Source organism: Sorex araneus, chromosome X (assembly GCF_027595985.1).
Source record: "Sorex araneus isolate mSorAra2 chromosome X, mSorAra2.pri, whole genome shotgun sequence".
Taxonomy (NCBI): Eukaryota; Metazoa; Chordata; class Mammalia; order Eulipotyphla; family Soricidae; genus Sorex; species Sorex araneus.
In genome coordinates this window covers 297798940-297816468 of record NC_073313.1, presented here as the reverse complement: position 1 = coordinate 297816468, position 17529 = coordinate 297798940, and the positions used below count along the sequence as shown (strand labels likewise).

The 17529-nt window shown below is 39.0% G+C and overlaps 1 protein-coding gene across 1 annotated transcript in view; it reads right to left on the bottom strand.

Annotated features, from left to right (window-relative positions):
• Window positions 1-12237, bottom strand: part of LOC101540921 (uncharacterized) — a 44333-nt gene extending 32096 nt beyond the window's left edge. The window contains exons 1-5 of the mRNA XM_055121308.1: window positions 12162-12237; window positions 11302-11420; window positions 10998-11135; window positions 10229-10352; window positions 76-124 (exon numbers count right to left, since the gene is read on the bottom strand). Coding sequence (XP_054977283.1) covers window positions 76-124; window positions 10229-10352; window positions 10998-11135; window positions 11302-11420; window positions 12162-12237 — 506 coding nt within the window. The remainder of the gene's footprint in view (window positions 1-75; window positions 125-10228; window positions 10353-10997; window positions 11136-11301; window positions 11421-12161) is intronic.
• Between the last annotated feature and the right edge of the window lie 5292 nt (window positions 12238-17529).

The following is a 17529-nucleotide window of genomic DNA, read 5'->3' as shown; positions in this document are numbered from 1 at the left end:
TCACCCCTTTTTCTCCAATCTCCGAGAGGCTATGCAAGCTCGGTGCAACGTGAACCCTCTCGGTTTCTCACGTACCGGTCCTTACCTTCGGGCCCCACACGTTGGGCGGCCAGATGTAAGGCTGCTTGAATTGTTACGATGGTTAAAATCCGTCATAAACAAAAAGGGGGAGATGTTGGGGCTGGACTGAGCTATCAGGGCGAGCCCATGTATACTGTACCGTGCTACGGACAGGAACATAGGGACCCATGAAAATGGGCGAGACTTCTCGTGTGTCCTGACTGGTTTGGATGAAGCTGAACATTTTCCCCCTTCAAGCTGCCTTCAGAAAAATAATTTCAGAATACTGAAAAGAGCAGTTTTTCCTTCTCTCACAGAAGTCTGGCTGGTCTTTGACATGCAGATGGTGTTAGCCAGGCCTGACCTTTGATATTGTAAATTGTAGATTTCAGGTGCAGGCCCAGCTTTGTCTTTGGGATGCAGATTTCAGGTGCCTGCCCAGTTTGTATTTGAAGTGGCAAGCACAGCCTAGTCTTTGGGATGTAAATCCAGGTGCCTGAAGAAGGTTTCAGTTTCGGTTTTGTATCTTTCCCTTCTCAGTTCTGTATTCTTTTCCCGAGGCTATAGGCCTACCCATACAAGGAAACAATATGTTCCCATTGTCTCAATGTTCTCCCTGTACCATTTTTTGATGCCTTTGGTGACGTCACTATATTGCGCCCTTTAGAGGTACCATGATCAATAAAAGGAGGTCCACGAGGCCATCTGCCTTTGTTAAGAGCCAGAGCGAGCCTTAGTCCTCCAATCAGTGATTATTTCTTCCGCGTTCCTATCTCAGCGCCTCCGATTGCAGAACGTTCATGCAACATATATATATATATATATATATATATATATATATGTATATGTTTTTTGGGGTCACACCGGTGATGCACAGTATTACTCCTGTCTCTGCACTCAGGAATTAGCCCTGGCAGTGCTCGGGGGACCATATGGGTTGCTGGGAATCGAACCTGGGTTGGCTGCGTGCAAGGCAAACGCCCTACTCGCTATACTATCACTCCAGCCCCTGGAAATCTTCTGATTTGGTCTCATGTCCATGATTAGCTGCATACCAAACTCACTTTATTGACTTCCCACCTGACCTACCCCTTGCACTTGCAAAGAATACCTTTTTGTTAAAGTTATAATCTTCCTACTTTTCATACCTGGAGAGACAGAAAATCTGAAGTAAATAGAAACTATAGAGCTATTATTCAAATGAAGATAAGTCTGAGACTCTGTGGTAGGTATTAGTCACTCCATATTTAACACTGTCTTTATTCCAGAGAAGGAAATTTAAAGAAAAGAGATCAATGTTGGATTCGGAATAAAGTATTATTATTCCCCTCAAAATTGTTCCCTGAAGTTTAGCTCAAAATTGTTGAATGGGAAGGACAGGGCAAGCTTAAGTTTGTTTTATGAGTGTTTCTACAAACAAAAGAAACCATTTTGTTTTATGAAATGGTTTCTATAATAGTCTGAGCTTCCATACACAGAGGCACCTTTATTCCCCATAGAGTTAATTTAGCATGTACATGTACTACAGTTCAGTCCTCCTGTGTTGTATCATGGACAGAACAGTCAGATGAGTTAAAAAAGTCACTGGGCAGTCTTAAATTATTCTTTCTCTGAACAGCTGGGTTTACTCTGCAGTATCATGGGATTTGGTCAGCTTTTCCTGATTGATACATAAAGCTGAACTCTGGGAAACGTTTCCTAACTCCTTGATCTAATTCATTAAATCCAAGTTGATGGTCACAGAGACCAACTGAATCCTTCACATAGGATGACCAAATCTGGTAATTTACAAACTCTCGCTTCTTGCCACAAAGATATGGTCAATTCTACAGGGGGAAATTTTATCCTGTCCTTATTAAGCATATTTTCAAAATATAAAAGTGTGCTGATCTGGACTACAAATACAGTGTAATGCAAATTTTATTCTACAATCATAAGAAAATTTTCATGGAGCAGATTAGCTTATTTTATAAATGAGGTCCTCTAGAGAACCCTGTTGTTTAGCATGTCAGACCCTCATTTTTCCAAATATCACAAAGGTTTCTCTGTATGGCATTTGCAGGAAGGTGTAAGGACAGACAGAGAGAGGTCTGGATGGAAACAGAAGCATATATAACAGGAGAAGTTGATAGAGTCTGTCTGTGGAGCTTTGGAATCTAACCTAAAGTAAATGCAATTACTTCTCTTGAATCTGGTCAAGGAAACTGTAGACAATGCCTCAGATCCACTGAGCATAGACTTAATGTGTCTTGAGTGCTTCTTCTGATACATCAATTGTGTCCTGAAGAGAAATATTTAGGAGGATACCTTAGAATAAGTGATGGAATTAACTCAGAGAATACCTAAAAGGGGGTACTTTCACCAATGATGATTTTCTAGCTCTTCCTTCATATAAACCTCCAAGAATATAGACCCCTCCACTTCCTGCTCAGTTCATTTCTCTTAAGGTGCCCAAGGTACACATGAAGAAACTCACATCTGTAAACATTCAGGATTTTAGTGTGACAAACAAGGCATGGCAGTGGATACTATAGGTCCTGGAGGCTTTGAACGTAAGCAGTTTTTGAGCATGGCTAATCCTTTTTAAGTCTCTGTGTGTGGTAGAATAAATTAGTTGAAGACATGGCATGAAAATCAGAATGGAGATAACTATGGGAAAGATAACTTGGGAAATACACATGCCATCTTGACTTGAAGAAAGGATACATTCTCACGTCAATGCACTCACAAGAACTACAATGTTGGGGCTGGACCAATAGTGGAGCAGGTAAGGTATTTGCCTTGAATGGGGTTGAATCTTTGTAGGCAGACAAGCAGACAGGGAGGGCCCCCTCCCCAAGCTATGGCAGAAAAATTTCCTGGGAAGTCATAGCTCTAAAGTTGCAAGTGCCAACCTTTCAGAAAACAGGAACTAAGGCTCGATAAGACCCTTGCCTATGTACAGCAACAGACCCAGTGAAGCTCCTGCAGAAACAAAAGGAATTTCAAAGAAGACCATCACAACTCCCAAATCCCTTGGGAACCTTCTTAGCAAAGGACTTTTACCTAGGTAGAAGCTCCACATGGGGGCAGGTTGGAGAAACCCTATAATGGCCACTTTGAACAGAAGAAGGGCATGCATATGCTGTCCGAGCCCACGTGCTGTTCTTGCCTATGTGGCTTAGCACATGTGGTACCTGAGCACATGTGTCGCCCGCATCTCCACTCTTGAGACATGTATTTTCATGCTTTTGCGTCTAATGCTGGGATGTGTGTGGGGCTCTCTCTGCCCTTGGAGAAGCCCGCTTTCACTCTTCAGCACGTTACTTTCCACTGTCTCTTGCTTTCTCTTCCTCTTTCCCTTCAAAAACTCCAAATAACCCCCAAATAAAAATCCTCCAAATAAAAAACTGTAATTTCACTGCTCATCTACTCCTGAAATTCCTTTCTGTGAGGTGAGACAGAATCCAGTAATGCTGGATCCTGGTTGGCAGAGGTGGATGGGAAGAAAGTGATCATCTTTCTTCCCCCCACTTCATGTGAGCCACCCATGGGCCCCACCAGCAACAGAATCAGGTTTAGTCCCTGGCACTGGCAGGAATAATTCCTGAGTGCAGAACCAGGAATAACCTCTGAGCATTGCCAGATATGGTCCAAAAAATGAAAACAAAACCAATTGAAAAAGTAAAGTGAGATTTCTCCAGGTCTGGAGCCATAGTGCTGTGGGTAGGGCGTTCGCCTTGCATGTAGCCAACCCGGGTTCGATTCTTTCATCCCTCTCAGAGAGCCCGGCAAGCTACCAAGAGTATCTTGCCCATATGGCAGAGACTAGCAATCTCCCCATGGCATATTCGATATGCCAAAAACAGTAGCAAGTCTCACAATGGAGATGTTACTGGTGCCCGCTCAAGCAAATCGATGAGCAACGGGATGACAGTGATACAGTGACAATTCTCAAACACATGTCCTTAAAACTTGATGAAACAGTAAAGATAATTTTAGTAAATCTCAATTCTTGAATGGAACAAATATTTTTAAATCTTTTTCTAGCTAAATGGAAGTTTGCCTGCATTGATGTATTAACTTAATGAAAATAGTTGTAACATGTTAGTTTGAATAAATATTTCTCTTGAAACAGCTTCTGAAAATTGACTTTTACTATAGTTATTGACATTGTCATTTGTTAACCAACTTTTTAAGTATGGTTAAATGATTTTCTAAATACATATTTTAAATCCCTGTCTTAACAAGTGTTTAGCATAATAGTTTGTGTGAATTAATGTTCTTTAGATGAATTAACTTCAATAACATAAAAGGACCACAAGTCAAAAGACCTCTGATTTATACTGAATGGCCAATTTTCAGAAAATATGTAGTGTGGAGTTATATTTTACAGAAAACACCAATTTAAAATACATACTATAATAGCTGGGAAAATAGATAAGAAGTGATTTCATTTCTCAGCAAATGCATTGGAAGACATAATGTGATGGACCATTTGTGCATTTGAGAGTATACCCTCTATGTCTAGTCAGTTTAGACATTTTTCCCAAATTATCCCATGCCCAATTCTTTGTTACGCTGAGGGGGAGAGCTTAGAGCTAACTGTGTTGTTTTTTTTTTTTTTTTTGATATTCTTCTTAGGACCTTTGTTCCAGAAGGGAGCCTCTCCTCCTCTCTGAAAGCTTCCTAGCACCTGGCCTGAAATTTTGCATCCCAGTATTTTACCTGGCTCCTGTGTTTTGTTTTGTATTGTCAAATCCTTCATGCCTTCTGGTTGCTTTAAGTTTCTTAAAGCACTTAAAGGAAACACTCTTTTCCTCCAATATACATTAGCAGGAACCTCATCCTGCACTCCCTCCCCCTACTAATTCAGGCCTTCAAGGAAAGAATGCAACAATTAACATGATTACATTGGCCATCTATGCAAAACCTTCTTCAGGCTTAAAGCAACCTAAATCAACATACAAAAGGCATTTTTCAAAAAGGTAGCACTGCACTGTAGCATTGTCATCCCCTTGTTCAGTGATTTGCTGAAGCAGGCACCAGTAACATCTCCATTGTGAGACTTGTTACTGTTTTTGGCATATTGAATACACCATGGGTAGCTTGCTAGTCTCTGTAGTGCAGGCAAGATACTCTTGGTAGCTTGCCTGGCTCTCTGAGAATGGCGAAGGAATCGAACACGGGTTGGCCGTGTGTAAGGCAAACGCCCTATCCGCTGTGCTATCTCTCCTGTCCATTCAAAAAAAGTAGAACCTTCAATTCCAAAATTTACATTTTAGAAGCATAAAAGGTACTGAATAACCAAAGCAAATCTCAGAGAAACTTATAGAAAATGGAGGTATCACACTCAATGTCTTTAGATTACTAAGCCAAAATAATTAAAACAGTTCAATCCAACAGATAGGCCAATGGTTTCAAATATAGAGCCAACAAATAAATTTCACTTATTTGATATCTGATCTTTGACAAAGTAGTCAAGATCAGACAATCAATAAAAAAAAGCGATTTAAGCAAATTCTTTTGGACAAAAATGGATCTCCACATACCAAAAACAAACAAAAATAAATAAAAAATAGATTACCAATTAACAACATACACAAAACTAAACTAAAAATATATTAAAGATGTGATTGTTAGACTCAAAATGAAAATACATAATTGAAAAATTAGGTGGCATACTTCTGAAAGACATTTTTCTCTCATTCTGAATCAATACATTTTTGTACTTAAGCTATTTAAGGTTGCTTCGGTATTCTTATATAGATAAACGATTCCAAGTTTAATGCAGCTGCCAGGAAAAAATAAGTCATGAAATTTGCTTATAAATGTATGGACATGGAGAACATTATGCTAAGTAAAATGAACCAGAGAGAGAGGCACAGACATACACTAATTATACTTATTTGTGGGATATAAAACACTTAGCATGAGACTAATATTCAAGGACAGTATATGAGAACTAAAAGTTCTGATCCATGGTTAGAAGCCACAAGTGTGTATCTGTGTCTTCTCTCTCTCTCTCTCTCTGTGTGTATGTGTTTGTGCGTCTGTGTGTGTTAGGGGGTGACAGTTGGAGGGAAGGGGTGTGGGGAGGACAGTTGGGATCAAGAAAAGACCACTATGACATAGATAGCTGGAAATGATTACTCTGAACAAGAACTGAGTACTGAAAGGAGGTAAAGGGACATGCATGATAACCTTTCAGTAATTGTATTCAAACCATACATCCCCAAAGAAAAAAGTGAGCCGGCGGGGGGGGGGGGAGAGAGAAAGAGAGAGAGAGAGAGAGAGAGAGAGAGAGAGAGAGAGAGAGAGAGAGAGAGAGAGAGAGAGAGAGAGTCATTGTTGGTGGGACAGGTATTGGAACACTGTATGACTGAATTCCAATTGTGAACAACTTTGTAACTGTGTATAATGGTCATTAAATTAAAAAAGTTTCCTAATTGGTAAAATGATTGAAGGAAAATAGCTAATTTAACAAATTTGATGAAAATACTAATGAAACATATTAAGTAATGTATTAAAATGATGGTGTCAAATTAATCTTATGAAATGGATAAAGTATTGGCTATCATAACTAGTAAGTTTTGTCTAAACAACTAAAGGGCCACTCTCCACACTCTCAGACGAGCCTCACCCAAGAGGGATCCAGCAGAAAAACCCAAGTATGCGGGCCCCATGACTGAGATCTCCAAGCCTGCTGGGATCGGGACTGAGCCTCCCCCCAGCTCCCCAGTTTTCCAGCAGCTTGGCAGTCACACCCACAAACTTCCCCGGGTACCATGTAATCTCATCAACAAAAAAGACCTGATACTATAAGCCAAGGCTTCTAGAAAAGAGTGCAGAAGAATTTCCTGAAGTGCACAACCATTTATACTCTAGCCCACCTATGTGCTAAAAGTAGAACATATTTGTTTGGTTTTAACATACTGCTTGTATCCTCATACACTGGCTTAAGCAGTTCAGGAATATAACACAACAACCTTCACACACTTCCCTCTTATTGTGGTGGGAAGGTGCTTGGTGGTACGATTGGTGGTTTTAATATTATCTCAATAAACTATTGTGAACTACTTTATTAAAACACAATATAAAAATATTTCAAAAAGGAAAAAACAAAAGTGGGTCTAATTAGAGCAGGTCATGGAACACTAAGTGTTGTGACACTGAGAGTAGTTTCATTATGTTTATTCTAATGAATTTTACTTTACAACGTTTTGTTGATAAGTTTGCACTCATGACCATAACACATATTTCCTGTAGTAGTCTTTTCTTTGTCTTGAGGTTAAAAACAGTTATTTTTCTCATCGCCACAAGAAAAAGTAACTGGTAGAAAAACCTATCACATCTCTAATCTGAGAGGGCTGAATGTCCTACTATGTTTTTTTTGCTATTCCTGGCTCTGTATCAAGTAGTGAACTTTGGTGGTAACCCAAGAAACATATGTGGTGACAGGGATTGAAGCAGGTTGCACAGAATTAATATCCATATAACTAACTCTCTGGTCCCAGGATGGGATTATTCGTATAATCAAGCACACTACATTATCTTGCTTGGAGCTCTCTCTCTCCCTCTCCCCTCCATCCTCTCTCCCTCCCTCCCTCTTTCTGTTTCCCTATTTCTCTGCCTCTCTTCTCCCATATGTCATACGTAAGATAATTTCACTTCAAAGATACTCAAATAATGAACTGATGATAACTCAAAATGCTGAAGAATTTGTTTTGCATGTTGGAGCCTGAGTTTGAGGTTTTGCAATATATGGTGCTCCGAGCCTTAAGAAACTGAGTTTCTTTCACAGCCTCAAAAAAATCCATATAGTTATTGCTCAGAATTACTATCCAATGTCCCTAATGCTTCTGTTTCTTGCAAAGCATTTCTATGTGAGAAAAAATTAAAGGGATATATATATATATACATATATATACATATATTTGTGTGAGTGTCCTAAAGTTAGTGTTATTATCCAAATTATCCAAATTTTACTTCATTTTAAAATCTTAAAAACTTTAATATAATTTAGGTGGTTGCAACATTTATGATACCAATTACAAAATTATTGCACCCCACCATAAGCAAAGTGCCCCCAACCTTCCTCCATAATCTGTCACTTTGAGTCTGGTCTTCTCCCTGTCCCTACATTTTCCCTCATTAACTTAATTGATTTTGAATTGGAGGGACAAGGATTATTCGTTGTACAGTATTTTCTATTCTCTTATTTTATCTCAAATACCTAGGTGAATAAGATCTCTTTTTTCTTATTTTAAAGAAGAAATTCACAAGTGGAGGTGACAGAGAGATGATAGAACAAACAGGCAGGGCATTTGCCTGGCACATGACTGACCCGGGTTTGATCCCACATTCCACATATGATCCCCCAAACCCTGTTCCAAGAATGATTCCTAAAAAAAGAGGAAGAAGCAAGCTCTGAGTACAAAATGTGACTCAAAATCCAAACAAATAAAACGATTCTAATAAACTACTTATATGCACTCTATTTTGAAGTTCAGGCAGTTATTCTATATTATAAAATTTATTATCAGTGAAAGATTACAAATTAATGAAAAATTGCCATATGCAGCTGCTACTCAGAAATCAATGCAATAGTTAAGCTACTTATATCACAATTTATGAAGAATATTCAATAAAGCATGTTGTAGAACAATGTCTTTCTTCATATGTAACATATACTCTCATGAGACTAGTATCTACTTATTCATGTATAAATAAATACTGGGGTGGAAATGCATAATTAGCAATTTTCCTCAGTTTAGGATGAGACTGGAGATAGGAAATCTATGCCTTGCTATAAAAAAGAGCATAAAGATACACACATTTGAACCAATTTACTTATTATTTTATTCTTTGATTTTATGTGATATGACAGAACAAACCCCAAATGAGGCTTGCAATTAAGGAAGATTATAATTACTAGGTGAATACTTCCGCCTGTAGTGTGTCTTCATTTTGATATCACAGATATGATCAGTTTCAGATGACAAAAAGCTTGTTGACTTTACACACTAACTTCTGAATTTGCAGATATAAGGTAACTTCATATCACAGTAATGATCTTTCCACTTTTGAAAATCTAAAGTGATAGAAGAACTAATGTCAATTTGGATTGTGGAATTTATGAAGCCAATAGAAGTGGTATACCTGATTCTAGATTTTTATCATTGATTATTATTACTATTATTAGACTGTGGTTGTGCTCAGGAACATTGCCTGGCTCTGTGCTTATGAGATTCCCCAACCATGTTTATAGGACCATATATAGTGCCATGGATTCAAACCAAAGTGATCGTGTGCAAGACAAGTGCCTCACTTCCTGTGCTCTCTCTCTCTGGTCTGCTGAGCTCATTGTAAAGACATTCCCTCATTTTTAAAGACCTCGGAGGGGATGGGCTCCAGTTTCCCTACCCACCCCGAGCAGAGCTCCCGGCAGCTGAAGACCACCGGAACCTAGCTACAGCCATGCTGGAGGCCCCTCTCCACACATTCGGACAGGCCTCATACATGAAGGTACCGGCAGAGGAACCCAGTTGTGTATAATCCCATCAACGGCCAACATCCAGAGAGACTTAAAAGCAAGCTCCCAGGAGCCATATCTTTAGCCTACTTCTCCCTCTGTTAGAAACTGGCAATCTTCTGAGTGTTTCCTGCCCCCATGGGACAGCCTTGCAAGCTTCTCATGGTGTATTTATATGCAAAATCCAGTAACAAGCTGGATCTCATTCCCCTGACCCTGAAGAGCCCCCAGTGCAACATCGTTGGGAGGGCCGAGTCGAGACAGACTTCTAAGATCACAGGGAAAGGACAAAATGAGATGTTACTGAGCCCGCCCAAGAAATCCGTGATTAACGGGATTTCGTGATTCATGATTCCCTGATTCATGAAAGGGAAGTTTAAAGAAGCAATAGATAGGGAGAAAATTCATATTTAGAAATGGGAATTAAGTGATGAAAATAGCTGGACAGAGGCTGGCTGTCCTCTATTTCTGGGTGTTTTTTTTTTTTGGATCACACCCAGCTGTGCTCAGGACTTAACCCTGGCTCTGTGATCAGTGAGTGATCATTCCTGCAGGCTTGATGGGGAGCTAGGGATTGAACCCAGGTCTACTGCGTGCAAGGCAAACACCATACCCCCTGTACTACCACTCTACCACCTGAACTCTGCTTCTTACCTGAGATTTCTGACACACTTCCACAGTAGCCAAAGTTTTGACTAGATGGGCCACCTGACTCCCAGGCATGGTAAACCAATCTATCACCACTGCTCCACTCCCAACCAGCTCCATGGAGACGGCCCTAATGAGTAGAAAGCAGAGCTACATTAGACTAATGAACAGTATAGCTCTTCTTGAATGAATCTCTTAGTTAAGTCATGTTAAGTTAAGTCTTATTGAAAGATCTGATAACCCCCATGCACTATGAAGTGTGGTCTGTTCTGCCAGATGTTAAACCAGAGCTTCCATTAAATGCTCCCTGTTACTACTTCCTTCGTCCCCCGCCCCTGACCAAATCTCAAGGTCAAAATCATTGGAAGGTTTGAAACTCAAAGTATTATATGTTCCTGTTTAAATAATAATTGGTGCATTTATATTTAGTCTTTGATACTTAACATTAATATGTGTTTTATATGATAAAATCCAGCAAATATTCACTTAGAATTTTCTCATTTATAACAATGATAAAATATGTGATAATCATAATACTTAAATACCAAGGCATATTGGTGAATTATACCAGTGTTTGTGAAGTGACAGAACCTCAGCTATGTGCAAACAATCTCAAAACGAAGCTCTTCCACTGAGGCATAAGAATTTTCTTTCCCTTAAGGTTTTCCTCAAATCTATTATTTTTAATTTCTTTAAGGTATTTTACTGAGAAGATATCATGAGTACCCTAGAAATCACAGAAAGATCCGTGTTAACAGAAAAGATGAAAATTCACCTCAGTGGGGTCATGAAGCCCAATCCAGACATCAAAGTTGTTATCCAAATTATTCCTGATCAAGGAGGCCACAAAGGCGGCTTCAGATTTGCTGAGCACAGATGCTAGGGATCCCGAGGGTCGTTTCTGACAAACTATCTGTTTAGGGAGAAAACAAGGAGAGTTTGCAAACAACATTGAGTGTGACCCAGTTAGAGGAAGGTGAGAGGAGGAGTGTTTGAGAAAGAAACAGTGATGGATGGCGATCTCTCCCACGAAATAAGAGGAACCGTTCTAATTTTCAATTTAAACTTGAACCACTCACATTTGCATCCATCCAGGTGGTCGGTTTCATAAATAAGGTATAGCAGTAAGAGGAATAGAGCATAGAGTCTATTGGACAGGTGATCTTTGTAGAGGGCATACCTTTATCAAAATCAATACCTAGGGCAGAAGAAACGAAGAGAGGTGAAGTGAGAAGGAAAGTGATCATTTGGTTGGGAGGTGGCATTGGAGAATATCTCTGAGGTCAGGGTTTAGGGACGTAATAAGAATTTGCCTTATGAACTGTTTGAATTTTCTCATGGTCTTGAGTCAGAGCTGTAAAATGGTAGCTAAATTTTTTTTTTCAAATATCCAAGTCCATTATTCCGTCCTGGCCTCTGTCTGCAAGGGAGATATCATCTTTCTCCTTCCACTTAGGAACTGTACCTTATACTTTAATCTTTTGGCCTGATACTTTTCTCTTTTATCTTCTATGTCCTAATATAGAAGTCACTGACAGAATTCGTGTCTCATTGTGTTTGTTCTGCAATGAATTAATTTTTTTGCCTGGAGCCATACTTGGCAGTGCTCAGGGCTTATGCCTGGCTCTGTGCTGATGGATCCCTCCTGGTGGTGCTTGGAGAAACATATGAGATGCCAGGGCGCAGTCTAGGGTTGGCAGTGTGCAAGGAAGTTTACTTAATATCCTGGAATATCTGGCCCTCATTCAAATATTAGTGTAGCAGTAGAATCCTTTTCACCATTAGTTACCAAAAATAAAATGTGCATGAAAGAATCTTCAACATGGTTCATCTTACTGTGATGAAATTTATCACTATCATATGCATCACATTGACATATACCACCTTATGTCTTTAATAATCCACAGAAAACTTAATACAAAGTTAAAATAATTTTTACCTTGGGTTTGAGACAGGGATATAAGGCAGGAAAGCATGATCCAGGATATACTGGAGAAAGTCATAGTAGGAAGCATCCTGATCATACCTTAAGGAAGAAATCAGATTACTAAAGGAAGTTTAGTAGAACAAAAACTGCCCAAACGTCTTGGTTTGCTATTATGCCTTTCTTCATTTAACCCCATAGGAAACTGAAGAAGGGCATGGAAATTTCATAAATCTCACTTTGAAAATAATTCAGAAAATTAATAGCTCTGATACACAGAATCAGATTTATGTTATTTAAAAAATATTGTGATGCTGCTATTAAGATAAATGTCAAAGGCATATATTTTTAAAAACATGCAATGTGCTCACTTGAATAATATTCTAAATTTATTTAATGTTTTTTGTTGTGTTATACAAAATCAAATTTTAATTAAGTACTGACTATGTGAGAATTGGGTATTGATGAATATAAAGTTTGAATTGAGGTAATATGTTCTATAATTCTTGTTTCAATAGTTTAGCAAACTTTGAGCACAGGGGAAAATATAATACCCTAGAAATGGAGATATAGTATAGTGGTGAACTTGTTTTCAATATCTGAAATGCCCAATGGTTTCCTGAGCCCCCAACAAATGAATCCTGAGTACAGAGTCAGGAGTAAGCACTGAGCATCTCTGGGTGTGCCACCACAAAATAAAAAGTAAGCACACATACCACCTAGGATATTAAAGAACACCAGGTAAACAATTTTCTTCCAGGTAAATCTGTGGTTAAAATTGATAAATATTTCATTAGTTAACTTTGACTCTTTGCTAATATATGACTTCGTGAACTGTCATTCTGAGAGCTGAACAAGTATGAGTTTCTAGAGCTCTTCCAGGGATTGTGAACTAATAATTAGCCAAATATTAATAAATCTATTTTGTGGTTAAGTAAACAATGAGATATATTAGTTAGAACAAAAGAATCCTAGCAACAAGTATTGAAATTTAAACTCACAAATATAATGTTGAGTAAAATTTTAAGCGATTGCAAAAGTGTTGAATCAACCAAACTTGAGCCCTCCAAGATCACAGATATAAGTAACAAGCACAATAATATGAAGTTCTGAAGAGGACCAGGTATTTGAAGAAGTGGGGGTCTTTAGGAAGAGGTGGAAGAAGACATTTATGAGTATAGCTTTAACCATAAGACGCTTAGTAAGTTTGAAACCTTGCATGATCCACAATATCTCATGGTTTCCTAAACACAACTAGTGTGCTCCTGGTGACAGCTATGTACTACCACACAAGACCAACTTACCACAAGGCTGGAGCACAAGACAATCAGTTTGTAATTCTGGGCACTGCCTAGGTGGGAGTATCCTCCATGCCTCCAAGGTTTAAGGGCTAGATAGAAATGCAGCTTAAAAAGATAATACCCCAATTTTAAATAAAAGACAAATCATGTACTGAACTCTTTAAGGAGCACTACAGACTTGTCGGTCGAAACTAGCCAAGACAGAGAGGTTATGTCATAATATTGTAAAAGTTCTAAATGGAACTTTTAAAAGAGAAAAGTCCAACCAGTTGAACTGCCAATTAGAATATTAGGAGCATAAAATGTTAAAGTGATAAGTGAATTTTGAAGTGATTTACAACTTCAAAAATAGCCTTGAATGAAATATTAAAATTAGGGTTTTTATTTGTTTGGGGGTCACACCTGATACTTCTGAGGGTTCAGGGAATCAGATGGGATATGGGCGATTGAACCCAGGTCAGACACATAAAAAGTAAATGCCTACCACTGTATTATCATCAGGCCCCTAAAAATTAGTTAAGAAAACAAACAGGCAAGCAAAGAACAATCTTGTACATAACTAGGAGCAAGTCACCAAAATTATACAATGGACGGGCAGAAGAAAAAAAGTAAAAGTTGTGACCCTCTCCTGTGCTCGGCTCCGGCCGGCCGGGTTTTCGGCCCGGGCGCCCATGCCCCTGCAGAGCCGGTGGATGTGGAACAAGCGGGAACCAGAGACAGCTTTAGGAATTGGGGTTCCAGCAAGTGCCTGCACCCATGTATGGAAACTGTGAATTAAGCCTTTGCCCCACGCCGGCCAACGGAGGAAATATGTAATTTCTGGCAGAATTTTCCCAGGACTTTATACAGAAATCCAAAACCGCGCGGACGCGGCCGCGTCCGCGCAACTTAACATTTATAATTGTCATCAATGTGAAAGGGTTCCATTTGAACAGGTCAGACTTGGGGGGGAAACTCCAAATAATAACAGTAAGTTTTTGTTGAAATATTGAAGGTTCTTAATGTAACAGCCACCTCTGGACTATGAGCTAAGCAAAAGCCCCACGCTGGCCAACGTGGCGTGGAGTACACCATACTATGAGGCGCAGGAAGGGGGATGAGGGGGAAAAATTAAAAAAAAAAATGGAAAAGGAAATAGAGAAAAAAAAAGAGAGAGAGAGAGTTATGTCAACTATAGTGAGTTTTGTGTTGAATTATGGAATGTAATCAAGGTAAAGAAAAAATGAAGTGAAATTCATTAGTTATACAGTAGGGGGTAGGGGGTGGGGGCGGGGGGTAAACTGGGGTTCCTGGTGGTGGAATTTGGGCACTGGTGATGGGATGGGTGTTTGAATATTGTATAACTGACATATAAACCTGAGAACTTTGTAACTTTCCACATGGTGATTTAATAAAAATTTAAAAAAAAAAAAAAAAAAGTTGTGACCCTCTGCCAAATAAATATAACATCAGACCACCTAAGAATTTACAGTAATAGGGGCCAGAGTTAAGTTGCTTGTCTTGCATAGAGTCAACTAGGGTTCAATCCCTCGCACCAATTCACTTTAGAATCTATTTATTTCCATACTACTTTGTGTTCTCTTGACTTCTTCCCTTATTCCCACATCATATTAATCGCACCTTTGAATATTATTCTTTGTCCTTATTACTTATTTTGCTGAGTGTGATATCTTCCAGTTCCATCCATGCAAGATCAAATGGCTAGGTTTAATATTTTAATAGCTGAGTAATATTCCATTGTGCACACATCTTTATCCAACTCTATTTTAGTGCAGACTCAAGGTTTTTCTTCTCTTGGATATTAAAGATCATACAGCAAAAAATATGCAAATATATATTTCGTGTTTTTTAATATATATTTTAAATTACTCTTTTTTGTGTGTTTTTTTACATATAAACCTAGACTGGAATTGCTGAGCATTAGAGAAGAACTATTTTAAAGTTGAAAAAATTTCCACAGTGTTTATCATAGATACTGGACAAATTTATTCTAAATTACTGTGTATGAGTACTCATTTTTCCTCTACACCCTTATCAAAACCGTGGTTTCTACTCTCCTTGAGATAAGTCATTGTTATTGTTATTCTTAAATAATGTGTCAGGTTATATCTCACTGTTGTATTAAATTGCTTTTTTTCTGACAATAAGTGATAATAGAAATTTCTTCTTGTGCCACACGACTATTTCCACAGTTCTTTGGTGAAGTGCCTGATTCAGTTTTTTCTACTTTGGGAAGTGTTTGCTAATTTATTTTTCTTGAAGTTAGTGAATTATTTGTTTATCTTGTATATTAGCCCTTTATCATATGTATGATCACAATCAAGATCACAATCACGAAATCCCGTTGACCATTGATTTCTCGAGCCGGCTCAGTAACTTCTTCATTTGTCCTATCCCTGAGATTTTAGAAGCTGCTCTCCACTTCCCAATGATGCTGCATTGGAGACTCTTTCAGGGTCAGGGGAAAGAGATCCAGCTTGTCACTGGCCTTAGCATATAAATACACCATGGGATGCTTGCAAGGCTGTCCCTTGTGGGCAGGAAACTCTCAGTAGCTTTCTAGTTTCTCCCAGAGGGAGAAATAGGTTATAAGATATCGCTTCTGGGAGCTTGCTTTTAAGTCTCTGGATGTTGGCCGTTGATGAGATTACACACACCTGGGTTCCTCTTCTGGTACCTTCATGCGTGAGGCTTATCCGAACATGTGAAGATGGGCCTTGAGCATGGCTGTGGCTAGATTCTGGTGGTCTTCGGCCACCGGGAGCTCTGCTCGAGTGGGTAGGGAAGCTTAAACCCATCCCCTCCGAGGGGCCCCGGGGAAGATAGCCAGGCATGCGGGCAAGAGACTCTCTTGCATGCATATGTATGATATGCAAAGATATATCCCCACTAACTGGAAAAATCTGTAAACTTTAAAGATTATTTTTTTAGTGTACAGTTTTAAAAGTTTTTGTTTACATTTGTTTACATTTGGTTTTAATTGAAAAAGCAAAATTAATCTGTTAATTGAAAGAAAAAAATTGACTCAAGAAAATGAGCCATGCTACTACACACACACACACACACACACACACACACACACACACACACACACACATACAGGAATACTATTCTGTCACTAGAAGAGATAAAAAAAAATTCTTGTCTTGTAGGTCAAAATGAGGGAGGGTGGTGAAAGTGAGGCATTGATTTATGCTACCCCGGGTGATGCTCAGTGTATATTCCTGGCTCTGTGCTCAGCAGTAACCCCTGGCTGGCCTCAGGAAGGAACATGCCAAGATACTTCTAGGTTCACCATTTGCAAAGCAAATGGTTTGACCCCTTTATTCTCTTTCGGGCCCCAGGATTTTTGTTGGTTGTTTTGCTATTTGTACATACATTTATACTGAAATATTAGTCATTCTCTACCTATGTCGAGGGAAAAAGATCTATAGCCCCAAACTGTATACTATTTTAAATCAGAAGAACCTGATCATATTTGTGTAACTCCACTTCCATCCATTTCCATGGATACAATGATCCCGAGGTAGAGAATGGTGTAATTTGAGACCAGTATCTCTCTCCTCATAGTTGTTTTTCACTTGGTCACCCACTAACCTCAAATGCATCATGAAACAGATGCTGAGTTAGTTCTGTCCTCTGGAAAAATTCTAATCCTTATTAGTACTACTGACAAATCTCCCTGGCCAACGCTCATCATACATTTGAAGACATTCATAGGAACTTGTTATGTGTTGAATAATAACTGATTTCATATGTGTAGTTATCCTCTAAATCAATGTAACTGTCATCCCGTTGTTTGTTGATTTACTCGAGCGGGCACCAGTAACATCTCTATTTCACTCAGCCCTGAGATTTTAGCAGCCTCTCCTTACTCGTCTTTCCCAATGATTGGAAGCTCTTTCAGGGTCAGGTGAATGAGACCTATTGTTACTGTTTTTGGCATATCGAATACGCCAAGGGTAGCTTGCCAGGCTCTGCTGTGTGGGCTGGATACTCTTGATAGCTTGCCAGGATCTCTGAGAGGTGTGGTATATATCTGTTACTATATTTTGGATATGAATATACCACGGGGAGCTTGC